We start from the raw sequence: 17,219 nt of genomic DNA, 5'->3' as shown, positions 1-17,219 counted from the left end.
TGATTTGATGTGGCAAAATGTTATGAGCAAATAATTTTGTGGGACAAATGTTTTTTTTTTATTAAATCTATGTATTATAAATATGAAAAATACAAAAAAATATCACAACAACAAGAATTTGCTCTTATTTAATCTCTTGCGCCTGTAGTAAAATTGCTATGTTATGTATATGTGTGGATATACATAGCAGAGTTGATCCCATTTTTTTGATTTTTGTTGGGGTTGTTATTTTTATTTTTCACTCTGGCGCAATGGTCCTAAAACTTTTCATCACCCAGACCCGGAATAAACTTGATACGTGATTGTATTCGCTATTCAACATCAAAACCTTCGCAACCCTGACAGGCTTTTTTCACTTTCTCAGTTTCGTCTATTGTGTCAGCGGTGAGTGAAGGCCTCCCTGTTGCCTAGTAAATTCCTTGAAGGGGGGCTAGGGTTTTTCTTGTAGATCATAATAATAGAAAACAGAATTATTGCATTTTTCTTTTTTATCACTTTAAGGGTTTTTGTATACAAAAGAAACTCATTATGAAATGCATAAAAGGCTGGTTTTACTTTCAAAAACCTAGATTTGTGAATTTGAAATTTTCCCAGCATAAGGATGCTATTGACCAGAACATCATCATTGTTATTGTTCATTACAAGTCCATAGATAATGTCCTTTAGAATGAAACTTTCAAGGTAACGTACCTTTGGGTAAAGCCAGTCATGAATATCAGACCATAAAGCATCCACATATTTACAATGAAAAAACAGATGATCCGTGGTTTCAATGTCATCACAGAATATACATTTATTGGAATCAAATCCAAATCTTAAGTACTCACTGGATGGATATATCCCATTTTAAATGTTTAAATGATTTTCTTTAATTTTGGGAGATAAAGGAAATTTTGTGTATTTAGTTCTAAGAAATAGGGAAATCAGTGCTTTTTTATGAACATAAAGAAAGGCAGGAACAGAACAAATAAAGAAAAGAGGATTACAAAAATACTAATAACTAAATAAAAAAACCAAAACAGGTATTAATCACGGTACATGAAAGATCTCATCACATCGCTTCAAAAAAAGAAATACATTTTTTGTTATTAATTACTCTTAGTGATTTAATTAAATCTTCTACTTCACATAAGACAGCTATAAAAGTAGGTATTTTCTTAAGAAACCTTTGTTTGTTAAAACTGAATTTTGCCACAAGGATAAGAAAGTTAACAGCAGATTCTAAAGATTTGTTTTGGTTTTCAAAAAAGCAAACAACATCCGTAATGTGTCAATTACAGTTCATATTAACTTTAGAAAAACAATAGGAACATTACAAAAGAAAAATAAGTGACAAATATCTTCACTTTCTTTTTTACAGAAGGTGCATATATCAGCTACATCACAACATTTCGACACAACAGCGTTACAAGGGTATATATTACGCAAAATTATAAAATGCACTTCTTTCACTTTATTGGGTATACAGTATTTATATGGTAATAATCATGTTTTCCTCCATTGAATGTTATCTATTTTACTCTGAATTGTTTGTAATAAAATAATAATAATAAAAAAAACATCAGTGCTAAAAAAAATATATAATAATAATAATAAAAAAATACATCAGTGCTCTGCGGAAATATGACTAAATATTAGTAAAATGTGTTTTTCTTGATTTGATGTGGCAAAATGTTATGAGCAAATAATTTTGTGGGACAAATATTTTTTTTTATTAAATCTATGTATTATAAATATGAAAAATACAAAAAAATATCACAACAACAAGAATTTGCTCTTATTTAATCTCTTGCGCCTGTAGTAAAATTGCTATGTTATGTATATGTGTGGATATACATAGCAGAGTTGATCCCATTTTTTTTTATTTTTGTTGGGGTTGTTATTTTTATTTTTCACTCTGGCGCAATGGTCCTAAAACTTTTCATCACCCAGACCCGGAATAAACTTGATACGTGATTGTATTCGCTATTCAACATCAAAACCTTCGCAACCCTGACAGGCTTTTTTCACTTTCTCAGTTTCGTCTATTGTGTCAGCGGTGAGTGAAGGCCTCCCTGTTGCCTAGTAACCACGCGCGCACGGTGAAAGCGAGGGGGCTGGAAACAAAGTATGAAACAGGCCGCGACGGAACACAACGCCGAGATATGTGTCAGCATTTATCATATCGCGCTTGATGGGTCAAAAATACAATAAATATCATTCGTGGCTCAACGTTCTGCGCCTTAGCAGCGAATAATGTAAGTACTGAGAGCGTGAATCACAGTCAAACCGGTTGTGTTGCTGTAGTCAGCGGATACTTGCGACTATTAGCCATGTTTAACCTGCGTTCATTACTAATTAACTTCAGATAAGAGTATTTATTTTGTGCAGACGGTGGTTAAAGAGCTGTTTTGATTAATGTCAATGACACAACACCAATGTGTGATCATGCTACAGAAAGCCACTGTTGACCAATTTTTAAAAAATAACAAAAAATCTAAGTACCACAGTAATGCATTTTGATATCATCAAGCTTAGAAAAGCTTTGGTTGTAATAGTATGTAATCAGTGTTTGTTGATTGATTGATTGATACATTCAGTCATTGATTTTCATAGATGTTTTTTGAGATGCCTGACATAAAGTTACTCAAGTTTCCTTCAAGTGAAGGAGCATTCTTACAAGGTAAAGTACAATATAATGTTATTTGCTAAGCATGGAGTATAGAGGGATCGGGATCCTTGTCTTGATATATATTCCCAAACCATTGTGCTTATTGTGTCACGGCTAAAGAAACAGAAGCACATACATGCAGCATATCGAATAAATAGATATTAATACTTACCATAACAATAAAGCATCCCAAAAGACAAGAAGAAATTAAAACTGTCTATTTACTGTCATAATGCATTTTTCTGGTCTTATTTTGAACAGTTTATCTGTGCACATTATTCTAAATGAAAAAATAAATGGTTTTCACAATCTTCTATAATTGTCCACTTGGATAAAAAGCCCACCCTTTTTTATTCTAAATGCTGTTTCACTCTAAAATATGTCAGATTATGAATATAAAATGGATTGTGCCTGCCATTTTATGTTGACCTTTAAAGGAATAGTTCACCCAAAAATGAAAATGTACTCGCCCTCAGGCCATCCCAGATGTAGATGAGTTTGTTTCTTCATCAGATTTGGAGAAATGTAGCATTGCATCACTTGCTCACCAATGAATCCTCTGCAGTGAATGGGTGCCGTCAGAATAAGAGTCCAAACAGCTGATAAAAACATCACAATAATCCACACCAATCAATTTACATCTTGTGAAGTGAAAAGCTGCCAAAATACGAGTCCATAATCCATAACAACACTTTGTTAGAAACGTCCATCCCCTGTTGTCCTCGTTTTGCTGGTAAATGGTGTTTGAGCTGTGCATATTTCTGTCCTGATACAGATGAGACTGCTTTTTCACTGGAGAAAGCAATATTATGAGTAGAGGACTCTTTTGAAGTTAAAAAGCATCTTAATGATGGATTTGTTGCTTATAAACATGCAGTTTCTTGCTTCACAAGACATTAACTGATGGACTGGAGTGGTGTGGATTATTGTGATGTTTTTATCAGCTGTTTGGACTTTCATTCTGACGGCACCCATTCACCGCAGAGGATCCACTGGTGAGCAAGTGTAGTAATGCTACATTTCTCCAAATCTGTTCCAATGAAGAAACAAACTCATCTATATCTTGAGTGGCCTGAAGATGAGTACATTTTAAGCAACTTTTAATTTTTTGGGGGTGAACTATTCCTTTAAGGTTACAGTATATATGACTCGATGTGAGATCTTCGTGATCTCTATGATCAAAGTCAGTTGTACGTTTCAGAGCAGGGAGAGATGGTTAGCTCCAGCAGGCGTCGCAGCTGTGCTCTGGTTAGCACTCCAGCACCATGTGTGAACAAAGCAGTGTCTCACATCCAGGAACTGAAGTCCAAACTGGAAAACTGGGGCCAACAGGTAGAATCAATCATAACCTGAAGATGGATTGTATTATTTTATACCATCACTGACCAAGACTCAACCACAATGATTCAAGCCATAAAACCAGTACCACACAGATCAAACCCAGATTGAGCTCACAGTTATATGGGTTGAATCGCATGATATTTTCTTTGCTCTCATATTACATAATGAATGAATAATGAATGTCTCCTGTCTTCTAGGGTGATAATGCTCAGCATGAAACTGCACATGAAAACAACCACAGTATCATTTGGAAGTGAGCCATAAAGCATTATAGATTTTCCACATCACACACTGTACATCAGTTGTAACCATTTTTCCAGTAAGATAGCACGTATGGTCAGCAGTTTTTATGGGTTTATACCTATTATATAGTATTTGGGCTCTAACGTATCATCAGAAAATAATTTAAATCGAATTAATAGTTTAATTTATTAATATTATAACATTTTTCCTTTTTGTTTTTAGATGTGTTTCTGCTGATGGCAAAAATGCAGAGCTGTGTATTGAAGGCATGGGGCTTTATGTACAAGGTAATGATGGACAGTCTTGAATCTCCTTAATATTTTAGTTATAATATGCACTTAGATTTCTTTACATAGTGGGGGATTAGAACAAACCTGTATGACTATGTATTATACTTCAATACATAACTATTTATATACTATGATAATATTTATTAATATTATTAAGATTTTTATATTTTCAGTTCTCATTTTATTTTAGTTGATGTTTTAGTAATTTTGCTGTGCTTTCTGTTATTTTTTATATTTTTATTCTATTTAGCTTTCATTTATTATTATTTTAGTTTTAGTCATTTTAATACTTCAGCTTAGTTGACCAGGGAACATTTCTAATGTTTGTTTATATTTGAGGTTTTTCTAAAATCATCTAATATCTGCATTTTATTTTATTCACGCTTTATTTCAATGAACAAAAATGATTGAATAGTTTTAGTTTTACTTTTAGTTTTAGTTAACAATAATTTCTTCATTTGTAAATAGACAGTGGAGTGTTGATGTCTCTCTGGACGGAGACCACAGACGTCCTGATGGAGGTGATGAGTTTGATCAAGCGTCTTGAGTTGGACCGCAGAGATGCAGAGAAGGCTCTACAGGAAGAAAAGGAAAAAGCAAAGAAACTTTCAGAGAAACTGGGCAGCCTCCGTCTCTGGAAGCAGAATGAGTTTCCTGTAGCAATGCAGAAAGGTAAGACTGGATATTTGATTATGACATGCAATTTATGTTCAGACAGTTTTTTCCAGCACTAACATTTTACACCAGGCCCAGTAATGTGGCAATAAAGTGTCTAGTGTTCTGTTCTGCTCTATTCTATTCTATTCTATTCTATTCTGTTACAATGTACAGTACAAAAATATTCAGCAAGGTAATCAAAACACAAAAATGGCTAAATATGAATTAAATCTAAAGTAATTTATATTACTTTAAGTAAAGTAAATGTTAAAGACAATAAAATACAATAAAAAACGTTTACTCTTTTCATTTTATTTCAGTTAGTTATCAAGGCAAAATTTCAAATTTTTGTTTACTAAAATAAAAGTTAATAAAAGCTAAATAGACAGTTTGTAAAAAAAACTAATAAAAATACATAAACACTCACAATGAAATTACTAAAACTAATTAAACTAAAATTAATAAATAGTAAAATAGTATGTTAATAACACAGCTTTGTTGACATTTCCTATTGAGACAGGAAGTTGGGGCAGCATAATGAAAATATCCTCCCTTTCTTTTTTTAAAAACCCAATAAGCTTTATTTTTGCATAACAATTCAATTATGTAAATTAAATGATTAAATTAGGAAAGTATGATTACTATTAGGTTATTGTTAGGGGGAGGAGATTATATATATAGCATTTTACAGGAATAGTTCACCAAAAATGAAAATTTATCATATAAATTTATAATATAAACAATAATAAAATTGAATTTACTCACCCTTAAGTTGTTCCAAATGAGTTTCTTTCTTCTATTGAATGCAAAAATATATATTCTGAAGAATGTTGGTGACCCAACAGTTGAGTTGGTAGCCATTGACCTCAATAGTATTTTTTTCCAATACAACAGACGTCATTGGCTCCTGTCACAATTGTATTTCCATCATTACCAATGAAGGATATACATTTTTGGGTGAATTAACCCTTTAATGAAAAGAATTTGACTCTACAAAGAAACAGATCATCCATATTTTGGTCCATTTTCCAGGAAACGTAAGACGTGTATGTTTTTAAAAATGACTGTCAACTTTTAGGAGAACACGAGCATATAGATGACCTCAAGCTAACAGACATGGACTGAGCGCCACAAAACTTATGCTATAAGGTCTTTAAAAAAGTTTGATTACCAAAATAATCTCTTTTCTGCTCCATCCTTGACTTTTCGCATCCGTCTGTCTTATATTTGCACGGTCAGAGCGTGAAGCGTGCAGCACAGACATCGCCGAGCTGACATGGCAACTGAAAATAAGGAGAGATCAGTTGCCGCAGGTGAGAGACAGGCTGGCCCACACGGAGGTGCTGAACCGACGTCTGAAGGAGGATATCGATTTTATGAGGAAACACGGGCCGCTCGTTCACGAGAGACTCCAGCTGGAGAGTGAAATCATGAAGCAGATCCGAACAGCACAAAGTGAGGTGTGTTTATTGCGAAACCTGTTTGTTGGCTTGTTTAGAGGACCTGAAATCAATAAGACAAAACCAAAGAGAAGAAGCGATGTACGTCTAACTAAAAGAGTCCAGCACGTATTAGAGGAGCGCAACAGTGACCATGTATTTTCTCTATACATGGGTTTTCAAAGAATTCATCAATAAAGAGTGCTAAACTGAAGTATTTTAAAAGTGTTCTTATATTTTTTTGTGAGTGAACTACCCAGTGTGTTATTTTAGTATTATTTATATACTATTATAGAACTTATTAATATTTTTTATTCGTTTATTTTTATATTAAAATGTAATTTTAATTCAAATGATTAAAATAATATCTTAAGTTTTAGTAATTTTATCATTTTTATTATTTTATTAATGTTTCTTATTTGGCTTTATTTTATTTTTGTTTCAGTTTTAGTCATTTTAGGTAGTTGCCAAAGCAACATTTCGAAATTTTCCTAATTTTAAGTTTTCACCTAATATTTATATTCATTTTAATATTTAATTTTATTCCTGCTTTCAGTTAACTAAAACAGTTTTTAATCATTTTACTTTTGGTTTACAATAACAAGACTGATGTAATGACGCAATACAATACATTTGAAATGTTTTCCTACACATTTAGAGCAATACAAATTAAAAGTTGTTTAAGGAAACAACCACAGGAAATGTAACATTTTTAAGTTGAAATAGTACTGACTTCTACAGAAGCATATAAAACTGCTAAATAACCTTGAAGCTCATTGTCTATTTTGGGATGCAATTTTTACTATTGAGCCGTGTTGCCATGATAAATTGTCTGACTGTTATATTAATTCATAAAGACATTGTCACAAATCTTCCTCTAGGCCAGTGAGACGTTTTTAAACATCTCTCAGAAGCTAAAGAGTCTTCAGGAGGAGTTTAAAAAAGAAGAATTCAGAGCAGACCTTAGGAAAGGAGAAATGAACAAAGAAATGGAAACGATCAGAAATCATCTGAGTGACAAGCAGTGAGTCCTTTTTTGTCATCTGGATACTGACTGGCCTATATTTTTATTTCGGTTCACTCGTGTTATATCAATCCAGACAGAAGGTGTCACTAAAATGCTGTTCTCTCCATCTTAACAGTTTAATTCCAATCCATCACTGTGTAGGCAGGTTATAATATCAATATCAAAAAATGTATGTTATGCAAAATCAACCATTTTATAACATATTCTACTGTAAATCAAATTGTAATTCATGTTATCTTTATTTAAAGGTTGCACCGGACATTTTATGCCATACTTCTGACCTACATTTACGTCACACTTTTATTTCACAAAATTGTTGACTTTTTATAAATGTCTCATATGGAAAACATAGCTTAGAATCAGCCTTGGACTACGGGGGAGTGACATGATTTCTCTTTCTGTGCTTACAGGAGTGGGTTACAGCAGCTGCAGTCACAGTGTGAGGTGTTTCAAAGGAAAATTAAAGAGTCGATAGAAAAACTAACATTGAGAGACGACCAAATCAAAGCCTTGGTGAAAAAGACACATCAGTTTGAGAGGCAGGAAACAGACGCAAATGAAGAAGTCAGTTTTCATTTAGAGTACATTCACCGACCAGTTTGCAGGATATTCAAATCTGTATAAATATTATGAACAATTTTTGGAATATTATGCAACAACTCTAATTCCACTTCATTAAAAATGTGTAGGTGTGTGGCATTGCTTCTGAAATTAAAATGCTGTGAAGCAGCACCACAGCATGAACTAACACAATGATTTAGAACACAAGAAATACCTTATCCACCTTATTTTGCAATGTGGATGTGAGATATTTTCTGTGAATGTGCAAGACTTCTGATTCAGAAGGCGAGACTTAGCTGCTACAGGTAAATAACTAGAAAAACCAATTCATGCTAGAAATTAGCATGTTTATGATTACGGTAATAGCAGTTTGCAGTATGAAGCAGCATAATGGGCTGTTTTTGTATAATGAAAACAACTGGAAGCCGTCGTCACACATTATGTTAAAACTTAAAAATAAGGTGGAAAATCAAACATTGAAATTCATGGATAATACCATGAACTGTATAGGCCCAATTATATGCAAATAAACCGACACCATACACGCTGTCTGCCATCTGCCCTGTACAGTAAAAACCGGGATTCATCCATGAAGAGAACACTCTCCAAAGTGCCAGACGCCATCGAATGTGAGCATTTGCCCACTCAAGTCGGTTACGACGACGAACTGCAGTCAGGTCGAGACCCCGATGAGGATGACGAGCATGCAGATGAGCTTCCCTGAGACGGTTTCTGACAGTTTGTGCAGAAATTCTTTGGTTATGCAAACCAATTGTTGCAGCAGCTGTCCGGGTGGCTGGTCTCAGATGATCTTGGAGGTGAAGATGCTGGATGTTGAGGTCCTGGGCTGGTGTGGTTACACATGGTCTGCAGTTGTGAGGCTGGTTGGATGTACTGCCAAATTCTCTGAAACGCCTTTGGAAATGGCTTATGGTAGAGAAATGAACATTCAATTCACGGGCAACAGCTCTGGTGGACATTCCTGCAGTCAACATGCCAATTGCACGCTCCCTCAAAACTTGCGACATTTGTGGCATTGTGCTGTGTGATAAAACTGCACATTTTAGAGTGGCCTTTTATTGTGGCCCGCCTAAGGCACACCTGTGCAATAATCATGCTGTCTAATCAGCATCTTGATATGCCACACCTGTGAGGTGGATGGATTATCTCGGCAAAGTAGAAGTGCTCACTAACACAGATTTAGACAGATTTGTGAACAATATTTGAGAGAAATAGGCCTTTTGTGTACATAGAAAAAGTCTTAGATCTTTGAGTTCAGCTCATGAAAAATGGGGGCAAAAACAAAAGTGTTGCGTTTATAATTTTGTTCAGTGTATTTATATTTATTTTGGTATTAAGTTTTAATGAAGTATTTTGAATTTGAATGCTGTAGTTGGCTTGCTTCATAAAATAATTAGGTGAGGAAAGCTGCTAAAAATACCTTGTTTAACTGATATTGCTGTAAACAAACTGCAGTTTGTTAAATTTTGTGTAAATGCTTGAGTTTTTACAAGAATCAGGCAGCTTGTTATTAATGTAATGCATTCTGAACTAAACTAAGCGTTGTGTCATAACTATCGCAGTAATTAATCTTTGATTTGGCACATCTTGTGTAATCAGTTGGATGTCACATAGGCCTACTGTATTTAGAGCATTTTCATTTCCAGTTGTGAAATTTGCTGAATGCTGTGCAAGCATTTTTGTGAGCAGGCTGCTGTACATCGTGGTGTGGATCTCGGGGGACGGACTGTGTTTTATGATGTTGTTTGTGGCCGTTTTGTTCCAGTGAACAGGCTGTGAGAAAGCTACTGAAGGATCGTGAGCATGTCCTGCTGAAGATCGGTTTGAGCGAGAAGCAGTGGAAACCGGTCAAAGCCGAGTTTGACCAGGTGTCTGCTGTACACTTGGACACCAAAGCCAAGCTGGACTGTCTAGAACGCCAAACCTTTCTGGAGGAGCTGAAGAACAGAGTAAGAGGACACCTGCCCCATTCAAATTTACAGATGAGTTTATGAGCAAGATTACTCCATGAACAAATGTGTAGCCCCTGGATGCAAAAATAAAAATTCTATCATCATTTATGCACCCTCATGACATTCCACATGAATTCTGTCAAAACGCATACAACTAGTGGTTCTTTATTGGCATTGATGGTTCCATAAAGAACCTTTAACATTTATGGAAACTTTTCCACTTCCAAAAGTTTCTTTGTAGTGAAAATGGTTCTTCAAGTCTATTAAAATGTTCTTCAAATTAAGAAAAAAAATTAAGAACTGTTCACTGAATGGTTCTTTTGGGAACCAAACATGGGTTTTTTTGTGTCATCACTGTGAAACACTCTAAAAAGCACAAAAATGGCATTAAAACACCAAAAATTAGTACATATGACTAATACTTTATATTCCAAGTTTTCTGAAGTCATACAATGGCTTTATTTGAGGAACGAACCGAAATATAAGTTCCTATTCACTAAATATCTTTTCATCTGCTGTAGCTTTTATCCTTTTGTGTTCTATAGAAAAAAATTACTTAGAACAACATGAAGGCGAGTAAATATTTACTTATATAACTAATAAACAGTTACGTAAACTATTATTTTACATAAGAGGTTTAGCAGTATTGGTTGATTACAGTAGTTTAATGTCTTTATTGGTCTCTTTTGACAATTGTTAAGATAACATGTTTATAGGGAATTATACTGTAGTCATTTCTGAGCTGCTTTGGATTTAGTTTTTGTCTTGTTTGCCAAGTTTTGCTTCCTAATCGAGTGATTTTGATGTCTTTTCTTTTTGGTGGGCAGAAAGAGATCGACAAAATGAAGAGCCTGATAATGACTGAAATGACCACCTTAGATATTCTCAAGGTAAAACCAGATGTTCCTTATGAATACGTCTTTACATGATTAAATAAATGAATAAATAAATTGATGATAAATGAAGAAGCAATGTCAGTGTTGCAGTAGTCTGTGTCTGTTCATGTTTGGAATTGATATGTTCAGGGTAATAGGGACGCAGAGGCAGCCAAATATATCCGTGAACAAAAAGACTGCGAGAGGGTGAAAGGTGAGCTGCAGAAAAAGTATGAAGACACTTTGTCTACAGCCGCTCAACTGGAGACTGAGGTGGAGCAACTGAGACAGATATATACAGAGAAATCTGAGGTACATCTGATTCAGCTTAAAATATAGTATTCATTGTTTGCATTTGATTAGATCTAACATGTTAGGCTATGATATTATTGGTTAATGTTATTTTCCCACCTATGTGGCTTTTGTTACATGAGAGGAAGAGAAAAATTAGGTTGAAAACGTTTTTACATTTTGGTGGTGAACACTGATGAATTGGGCAAAGTAATATATTAAGAAAGTAAATAGGGTCAGTATCGATTCATATTGACTGTAAGGTCCAGTCAAGTTATTATTAAGTTAAGTAAACGTGACTAAAGTTATCAGTTGCATACGTATGTATTTTCTCTTTTTTTTATATTCATTCTTTTTATTTCTTTTATTCTCAGACAATTGAAAACTTAAAAGCCAAACTAAGAGACATGCACACTGCACACAGAAGCCTCTCTGATGATTTTGAGAAGAAAAAGAAGCACTATCAGGAATGTTTTAATTCTGTGAAGGTGAAAATCAAATTATACTTGATTTGTTAAACTTGATGAGTTATAAATGTCAGTCACACTTTATTTTGAGGTCCAATTATTGCCATTAACAAACCACTAACTATGACTTTTGCCTCAATAAACTCCTGATTTACTGCTTATTATAGTTAGTAAGGTATTTGTTAAGTTAAGGTATTGGCTAGGATTAGGTATGTAGAATATGGTCATGCAGAATATGTGCTTTATAAGTACTAATAAACAGCCAATATGTTAATAATAGGCATGCTAATAAGTAATTGGTTAATAGTAAAGTGTTACCTAAATGTCTTTCATATACAACAATACTGCAGATTTGTACTTAAAAAGCTTACTTAAATCTTGAAAATGGATTAAATAATTCCATATTTATTCCTTTTATCACAGTATGTTATTTGTTATTAGGAAAGCCTTAGTTTGATGGCATTGAGGTGTGAGGAGATTTCAAACCGGATCAAGGAGCTTGACCTGAAGTCGAAAGAGTTAAAGCAAGAGACTGACATGATGGAGCAAACCATCAGCACTATGCCGCATCTTATAGCAGAGCTACAGTAAGAAATACTGTTCATAATATATGTCTGACCATATATATATATTAGACCTCCATGCTTGTTTTTATTTGTTGTCTTTTTCAGGGGTTTGTCAGACACTATGGCGTTCAAACATGGGACAGCCACAGTAGTGATGGGTAACGTGCACAGGGATATAGCTTCCTGGAAACAGAGGAAGTCTCATCATGCACAAATTCACTCAGCACTGTTCACTCAACGCCGGGATGTCATGAAGGACACAGAGGTTAAGAACCCTTTCTTTCATATTTACATTTATGTCAAGATTATTTTGTCAGGGCCTCCTATATGGGCTGATCCTAGATCAGCTTTGCTATTTAAATACTTATAATCCAGGTTAACAAATTTTTCTTTACACATCAGAAAACAGATCAGCTGAAGCCGAACGAGCATGAGTGCATTTGATAGGTTAGGGGATTTGATGTGCTCCAATCACCATTCAAGCTGAAATTACCTTTATAAATATTTAGATTTCCTTTGTATGATGATGCACCGTGTCATTTCTATGGAATACCCAGTGATACCAAATGATATATTTCAAGACACTGAGAACAAAACATATGTAACAAAAAGCCTTTTGTCCAGTATTATCTACTGTTAGCTCATTGGTTGTGTAGACAGCAGCTTTATGATAATCATATCTGCAGTTATATGCACAATAAGTGTGGTTCTAGCATACATATATTTTCATATGTTTGGAAATGTACAATAAGATTTATCGGCCAACATATCGGTTATCGGCTTTCAAAAATAAAGAATAATCGGTTATCGTATCGGCCAAAATTTTCATATCGGTGCATCCCTAGTATTAATAACATCAAAAATGCTAACTGTTTTATGTATGAACAACTTAAAAAATGTACAAACGTTACGAATCCTTTAAGGTTTAGAGGCTATTGAATTTATGCTATTCACGAGTAGATTTTAATTTGTGTGTGTGTGTGTGTGTGTGTGTGTGTGGGTGTGGATAGATGGATGGATGGATAGATAGATATAGATATACAGTATCATGTTTAAATATTTAATTTTTTATATTTAAGTAAAAATGTTACATCAGAGGCTGTTAAATTTATGCTATTCATAAGATGATTACATATATATATAGCTTTTAAGAGAATTAAATTTGCCCTCATTAGTCCCAACAGTCTTTCTTGGACCAAATTTCCCCCTATAGGATTGTGTCACTTGTGTATTGAATTCAGTTGAATTCACAAAGATTTCCGCAAATTCATTCCTAAAGTTGTACATGAGAACAAGAGTTTATTTTTTTAAACACTGTCAGTACAGTAATATTGTCTGTGTGTCTTCTGATATCCACAATTGAAATCCCTAATGTTTCAAGTAAAGCAAATTGTATTACACCTTTGCTCCAGAATATCCGTCACTCAGTATCACACCTCTACAAACATTTCCTCTAATCATTTGATGAAAGCTCTTATAATTTTTTGTCAGAGATAATATGTTATGTTTTGCATGAAACCCACGTATTATCACTTCATTTTCGGAGGGAAAAGCTATTTATTGGGGAAGTTGAGTTTCGGGATTATGGCCTCAGTCAGAGCCCGGCGCCTGATGAAAGTCTCACATGGCTTATCTAATGTGAAATCGCCATGTGGTATATAGTTTCATTAAACGGTGATCAAGAATGCATTAGTTCAAAACAAGAAAAGGCAATGGGGCTTAATCCGCCATGCGCGCAGAAGCAGCAAACTCCAAACAAGTTGTTGGTGCGAGACAGGAGCCGAATTAAAAGTCCTCCCTCATAGAGCCAGTCTGCCATTAACTTGCTGCAGGGCAGCAGAGCAGAGAGTCTCTTTAGACTTCTCACAGGAAACAATAAAGCAGCACAAATTCATCGCAGAAACGATTCGACTTTAAACATTTCCAACAAAGAGAGACTGTGTCAAGAGTGCCTTCGATTGACCTGAGGCGCATCGTTGGGACGTCACAGTCATGAGATGTTAATGAACATAGGAAATATAGATAGTGACGCACAACACCGGATGACGACCGCAGCGTCATGTGTTTTAGATGAGAGGGATACGCTTATTAGAAAAAGGCTTTTTGTTTTTTGGATACACAGATTTTTTTTCTTGATTTGTTCATAAAAGACATGATTATATGGAAGTGAACATTAAAAATAAAACCATAATTGTGATTTTGGCTTTATGTCTTAAAGATAACTTGCAATGTCATATCTCATAGTTAAGATTTTTTTTGTTTTTTTAATTGCCTAATTGAAATTTTATTTCATGTACTTAAACTGTATCAATCTCACAATATGACTATTTCTTATTTCAAAATTTCTCTCACAATTACCTGTTTTATTTTGTTTATTATTTTATTTTTTATTTAATGTTTTTTTTTTTGTCTGAGGTGGAAACAGATAAGGCATATAAGGCAAATTTAGTAAGGTTTATGTTTAAAATATGAAAATGAACACTTTCATAAAATAAGAAAAGAACAAATTGGTGGTAGATTAAGAAAAATAAATTGAATTTGCGCTCTCTCTCTCTCTCTCTCTATATATATATATATATATACACACACACTGAACAAAATTATAAACGCAACACTTTTGTTTTTGCCCCCATTTTTCATGAGCTGAACTCAAAGATCTAAGACTTTTTCTATGTACACAAAAGGCCTATTTCTCTCAAATATTGTTCACAAATCTGTCTAAATATGTGTTAGTGAGCACTTCTCCTTTGCCGAGATAATCCATCCACCTAACAGGTGTGGCATATCAAGATGCTGATTAGACAGCATGATTATTGCACAGGTGTGCCTTAGGCTGGCCACAATAAAAGGCCACTCTAAAATGTGCAGTTTTATCACACAGCACAATGCCACAGATGTCGCAAATTTTGAGGGAGTGTGCAATTGGCATGCTGACTGCAAAAATGTCCACCAGAGCTGTTGCCCGTGAATTGAATGTTAATTTCTCTACCCCAAAGCCTTCGAAATGGCTTTATAATCCTTTCCAGACTGATACATGTCAACTATTTTGTTTCTCATCTGCTCCTGAATTTCTTTAGATCGCGGCATGAAGTGTTGCTCTTTAAGCATGCTTCACTTTGTCAGACAGGTTCTATTTAAGTGATTTCTTGATTCAACAGGTCTGGCAGTAATCAGGCCTGGGTGTGGCTAGTGAAATTTAACTCAGCTTTATAAAATAATGTGGTTAATCACAGTTCTTTCATGATTTAACAGGAGGGGGCAATTAATTTTTCACGTAGGGCCACGTAGGTTTGGACAGCTTTTTTCCCTTAATAAATGAAATCATCATTTAAAAACTGCATTTTGTATTTACTTGCGTTATCTTTGTGTAATATTTAAATTTGTTAGATGATCTGAAACATTAAAGTGTGACAAACATGCAAAAAAAATAAGAAATCAGGAAGGGGGCCAACACTTTTTCACACCACTGTATATATATATATATATGCTATTCATAGATTGATTTTCAGATTTTAGACCTTTCTTTATTTTAGAATTTATTTAATAAATTGAATAGCATTCAAATAAATACATTTATCTTCATCAGTCCCATCTGTCTGCACTTGGGAGCTGCTTTTATCCAAAGCAACAGTTTCATCCGCATTTGTATTCCTTGGGAATCAATGCCATGACCTTTGCATTGCTCACTCCATTAAGGTCAATGTCAAATTACACTTACACATGTGTTTACAACCCATTTTACTTCCATAGTGTAAAGTATTTCTGAGTGAATATTCAATGAAAAAAAGTGCAGTGTGGAACAACAAATTATTATATATTTTTTTTATTATATTTTTTTCCGGTTGGAATAACTAGCACCGATTAATTGATCTCAGTAAGACCAGGAATGTGAATAAAGCAAGTAAACAGGGTTTTTTGCTTTGACTTACTGTACAACACGGATTATAACCTCATAACATTTTAAACAGTTGTGCATTTCCTTACACGATCAGTCGAGATGCGTTAAATGTATCTTGCACTTATGGACACACTCCACTGTGACTTCCTCACAAACTGAATTGGGTTTTTTCTCTCCCCTCATCATATTCTCATGTAGCTTGTTTACTTGATGAAGTCAGACGCTCAGTGAGTAGAAAAGCAGTAGGATGCAAAGTGCAGACACCATCAGTTTCTTATGGCCAATGAAGTGTAATTTGTCCCATTTACATTTCAGAGGTGCATCAGACGGGTTTTGTCAGCACTGCATGCAGTAATTAAGCTTTAAATCAATAGCCAACATTTGTCATGTTTACTGCCACTCTCGGTGCTGGGTTAAACTCATCAGTTTAGCGCTGGGTCGTTTTACTGCCCAGACACACTTCATTATTCCTTATTCTCAGGTAGAGCAGAAAATGTTCTTCTATTTCTCTCTCCATCTTTCTTTCCATAGCTCTCTCTCCACGTTTCCGATGCTGACACAGGGTTGTGGAGATTGTGGAGACAAGCAAATCAAACACTTATTTATCGTAATTTGTTTACATACTTCCTCAAGTGCTGTATGATTACTAGAGTTACTGCATTCTAAGAGGATTCGTTTTAGCGTAAAACATGCCAAATGCAAAAAGAAATGCAAAGAAACATGCAAAATATGAGAACACCTAAGCAACACTCAAAAATGATTGAAAGTTACTGCACTGCATGCACAAAATATCAAAATAAGTGCTTTTGTGCAGGATTATTATCGTTAACTAAAACTGAAACTATTTAAAATATTTTTTATAATTGAACTAAAGCTAAAATAAGATATAAATATTAGATGGAATATATATATATATATATATATATATATATATATATCTA

General features: G+C 34.3%; 1 protein-coding gene across 1 annotated transcript in view; it reads left to right on the top strand.

Moving 5' to 3' along the window:
* Nucleotides 1-2,042: 2,042 nt before the first annotated feature.
* Nucleotides 2,043-17,219, top strand: part of ccdc178 (coiled-coil domain containing 178) — a 32,136-nt gene continuing 16,959 nt past the window's right edge. Inside the window, exons 1-15 of the mRNA XM_016238000.1 lie at nt 2,043-2,237; nt 2,596-2,662; nt 3,852-3,982; nt 4,189-4,244; nt 4,457-4,521; nt 4,993-5,196; nt 6,421-6,641; nt 7,502-7,644; nt 8,058-8,228; nt 9,995-10,178; nt 11,009-11,071; nt 11,207-11,368; nt 11,722-11,835; nt 12,256-12,401; nt 12,486-12,645. Coding sequence (XP_016093486.1) covers nt 2,596-2,662; nt 3,852-3,982; nt 4,189-4,244; nt 4,457-4,521; nt 4,993-5,196; nt 6,421-6,641; nt 7,502-7,644; nt 8,058-8,228; nt 9,995-10,178; nt 11,009-11,071; nt 11,207-11,368; nt 11,722-11,835; nt 12,256-12,401; nt 12,486-12,645 — 1,887 coding nt within the window. The 5' untranslated portion in view covers nt 2,043-2,237. The remainder of the gene's footprint in view (nt 2,238-2,595; nt 2,663-3,851; nt 3,983-4,188; nt 4,245-4,456; nt 4,522-4,992; nt 5,197-6,420; nt 6,642-7,501; nt 7,645-8,057; nt 8,229-9,994; nt 10,179-11,008; nt 11,072-11,206; nt 11,369-11,721; nt 11,836-12,255; nt 12,402-12,485; nt 12,646-17,219) is intronic.

Source organism: Sinocyclocheilus grahami, unplaced genomic scaffold (assembly GCF_001515645.1).
Source record: "Sinocyclocheilus grahami isolate Dianchi unplaced genomic scaffold, SAMN03320097.WGS_v1.1 scaffold19.1, whole genome shotgun sequence".
Taxonomy (NCBI): domain Eukaryota; kingdom Metazoa; phylum Chordata; class Actinopteri; order Cypriniformes; family Cyprinidae; genus Sinocyclocheilus; species Sinocyclocheilus grahami.
This window is presented reverse-complemented; position numbering and strand designations above follow the sequence as displayed.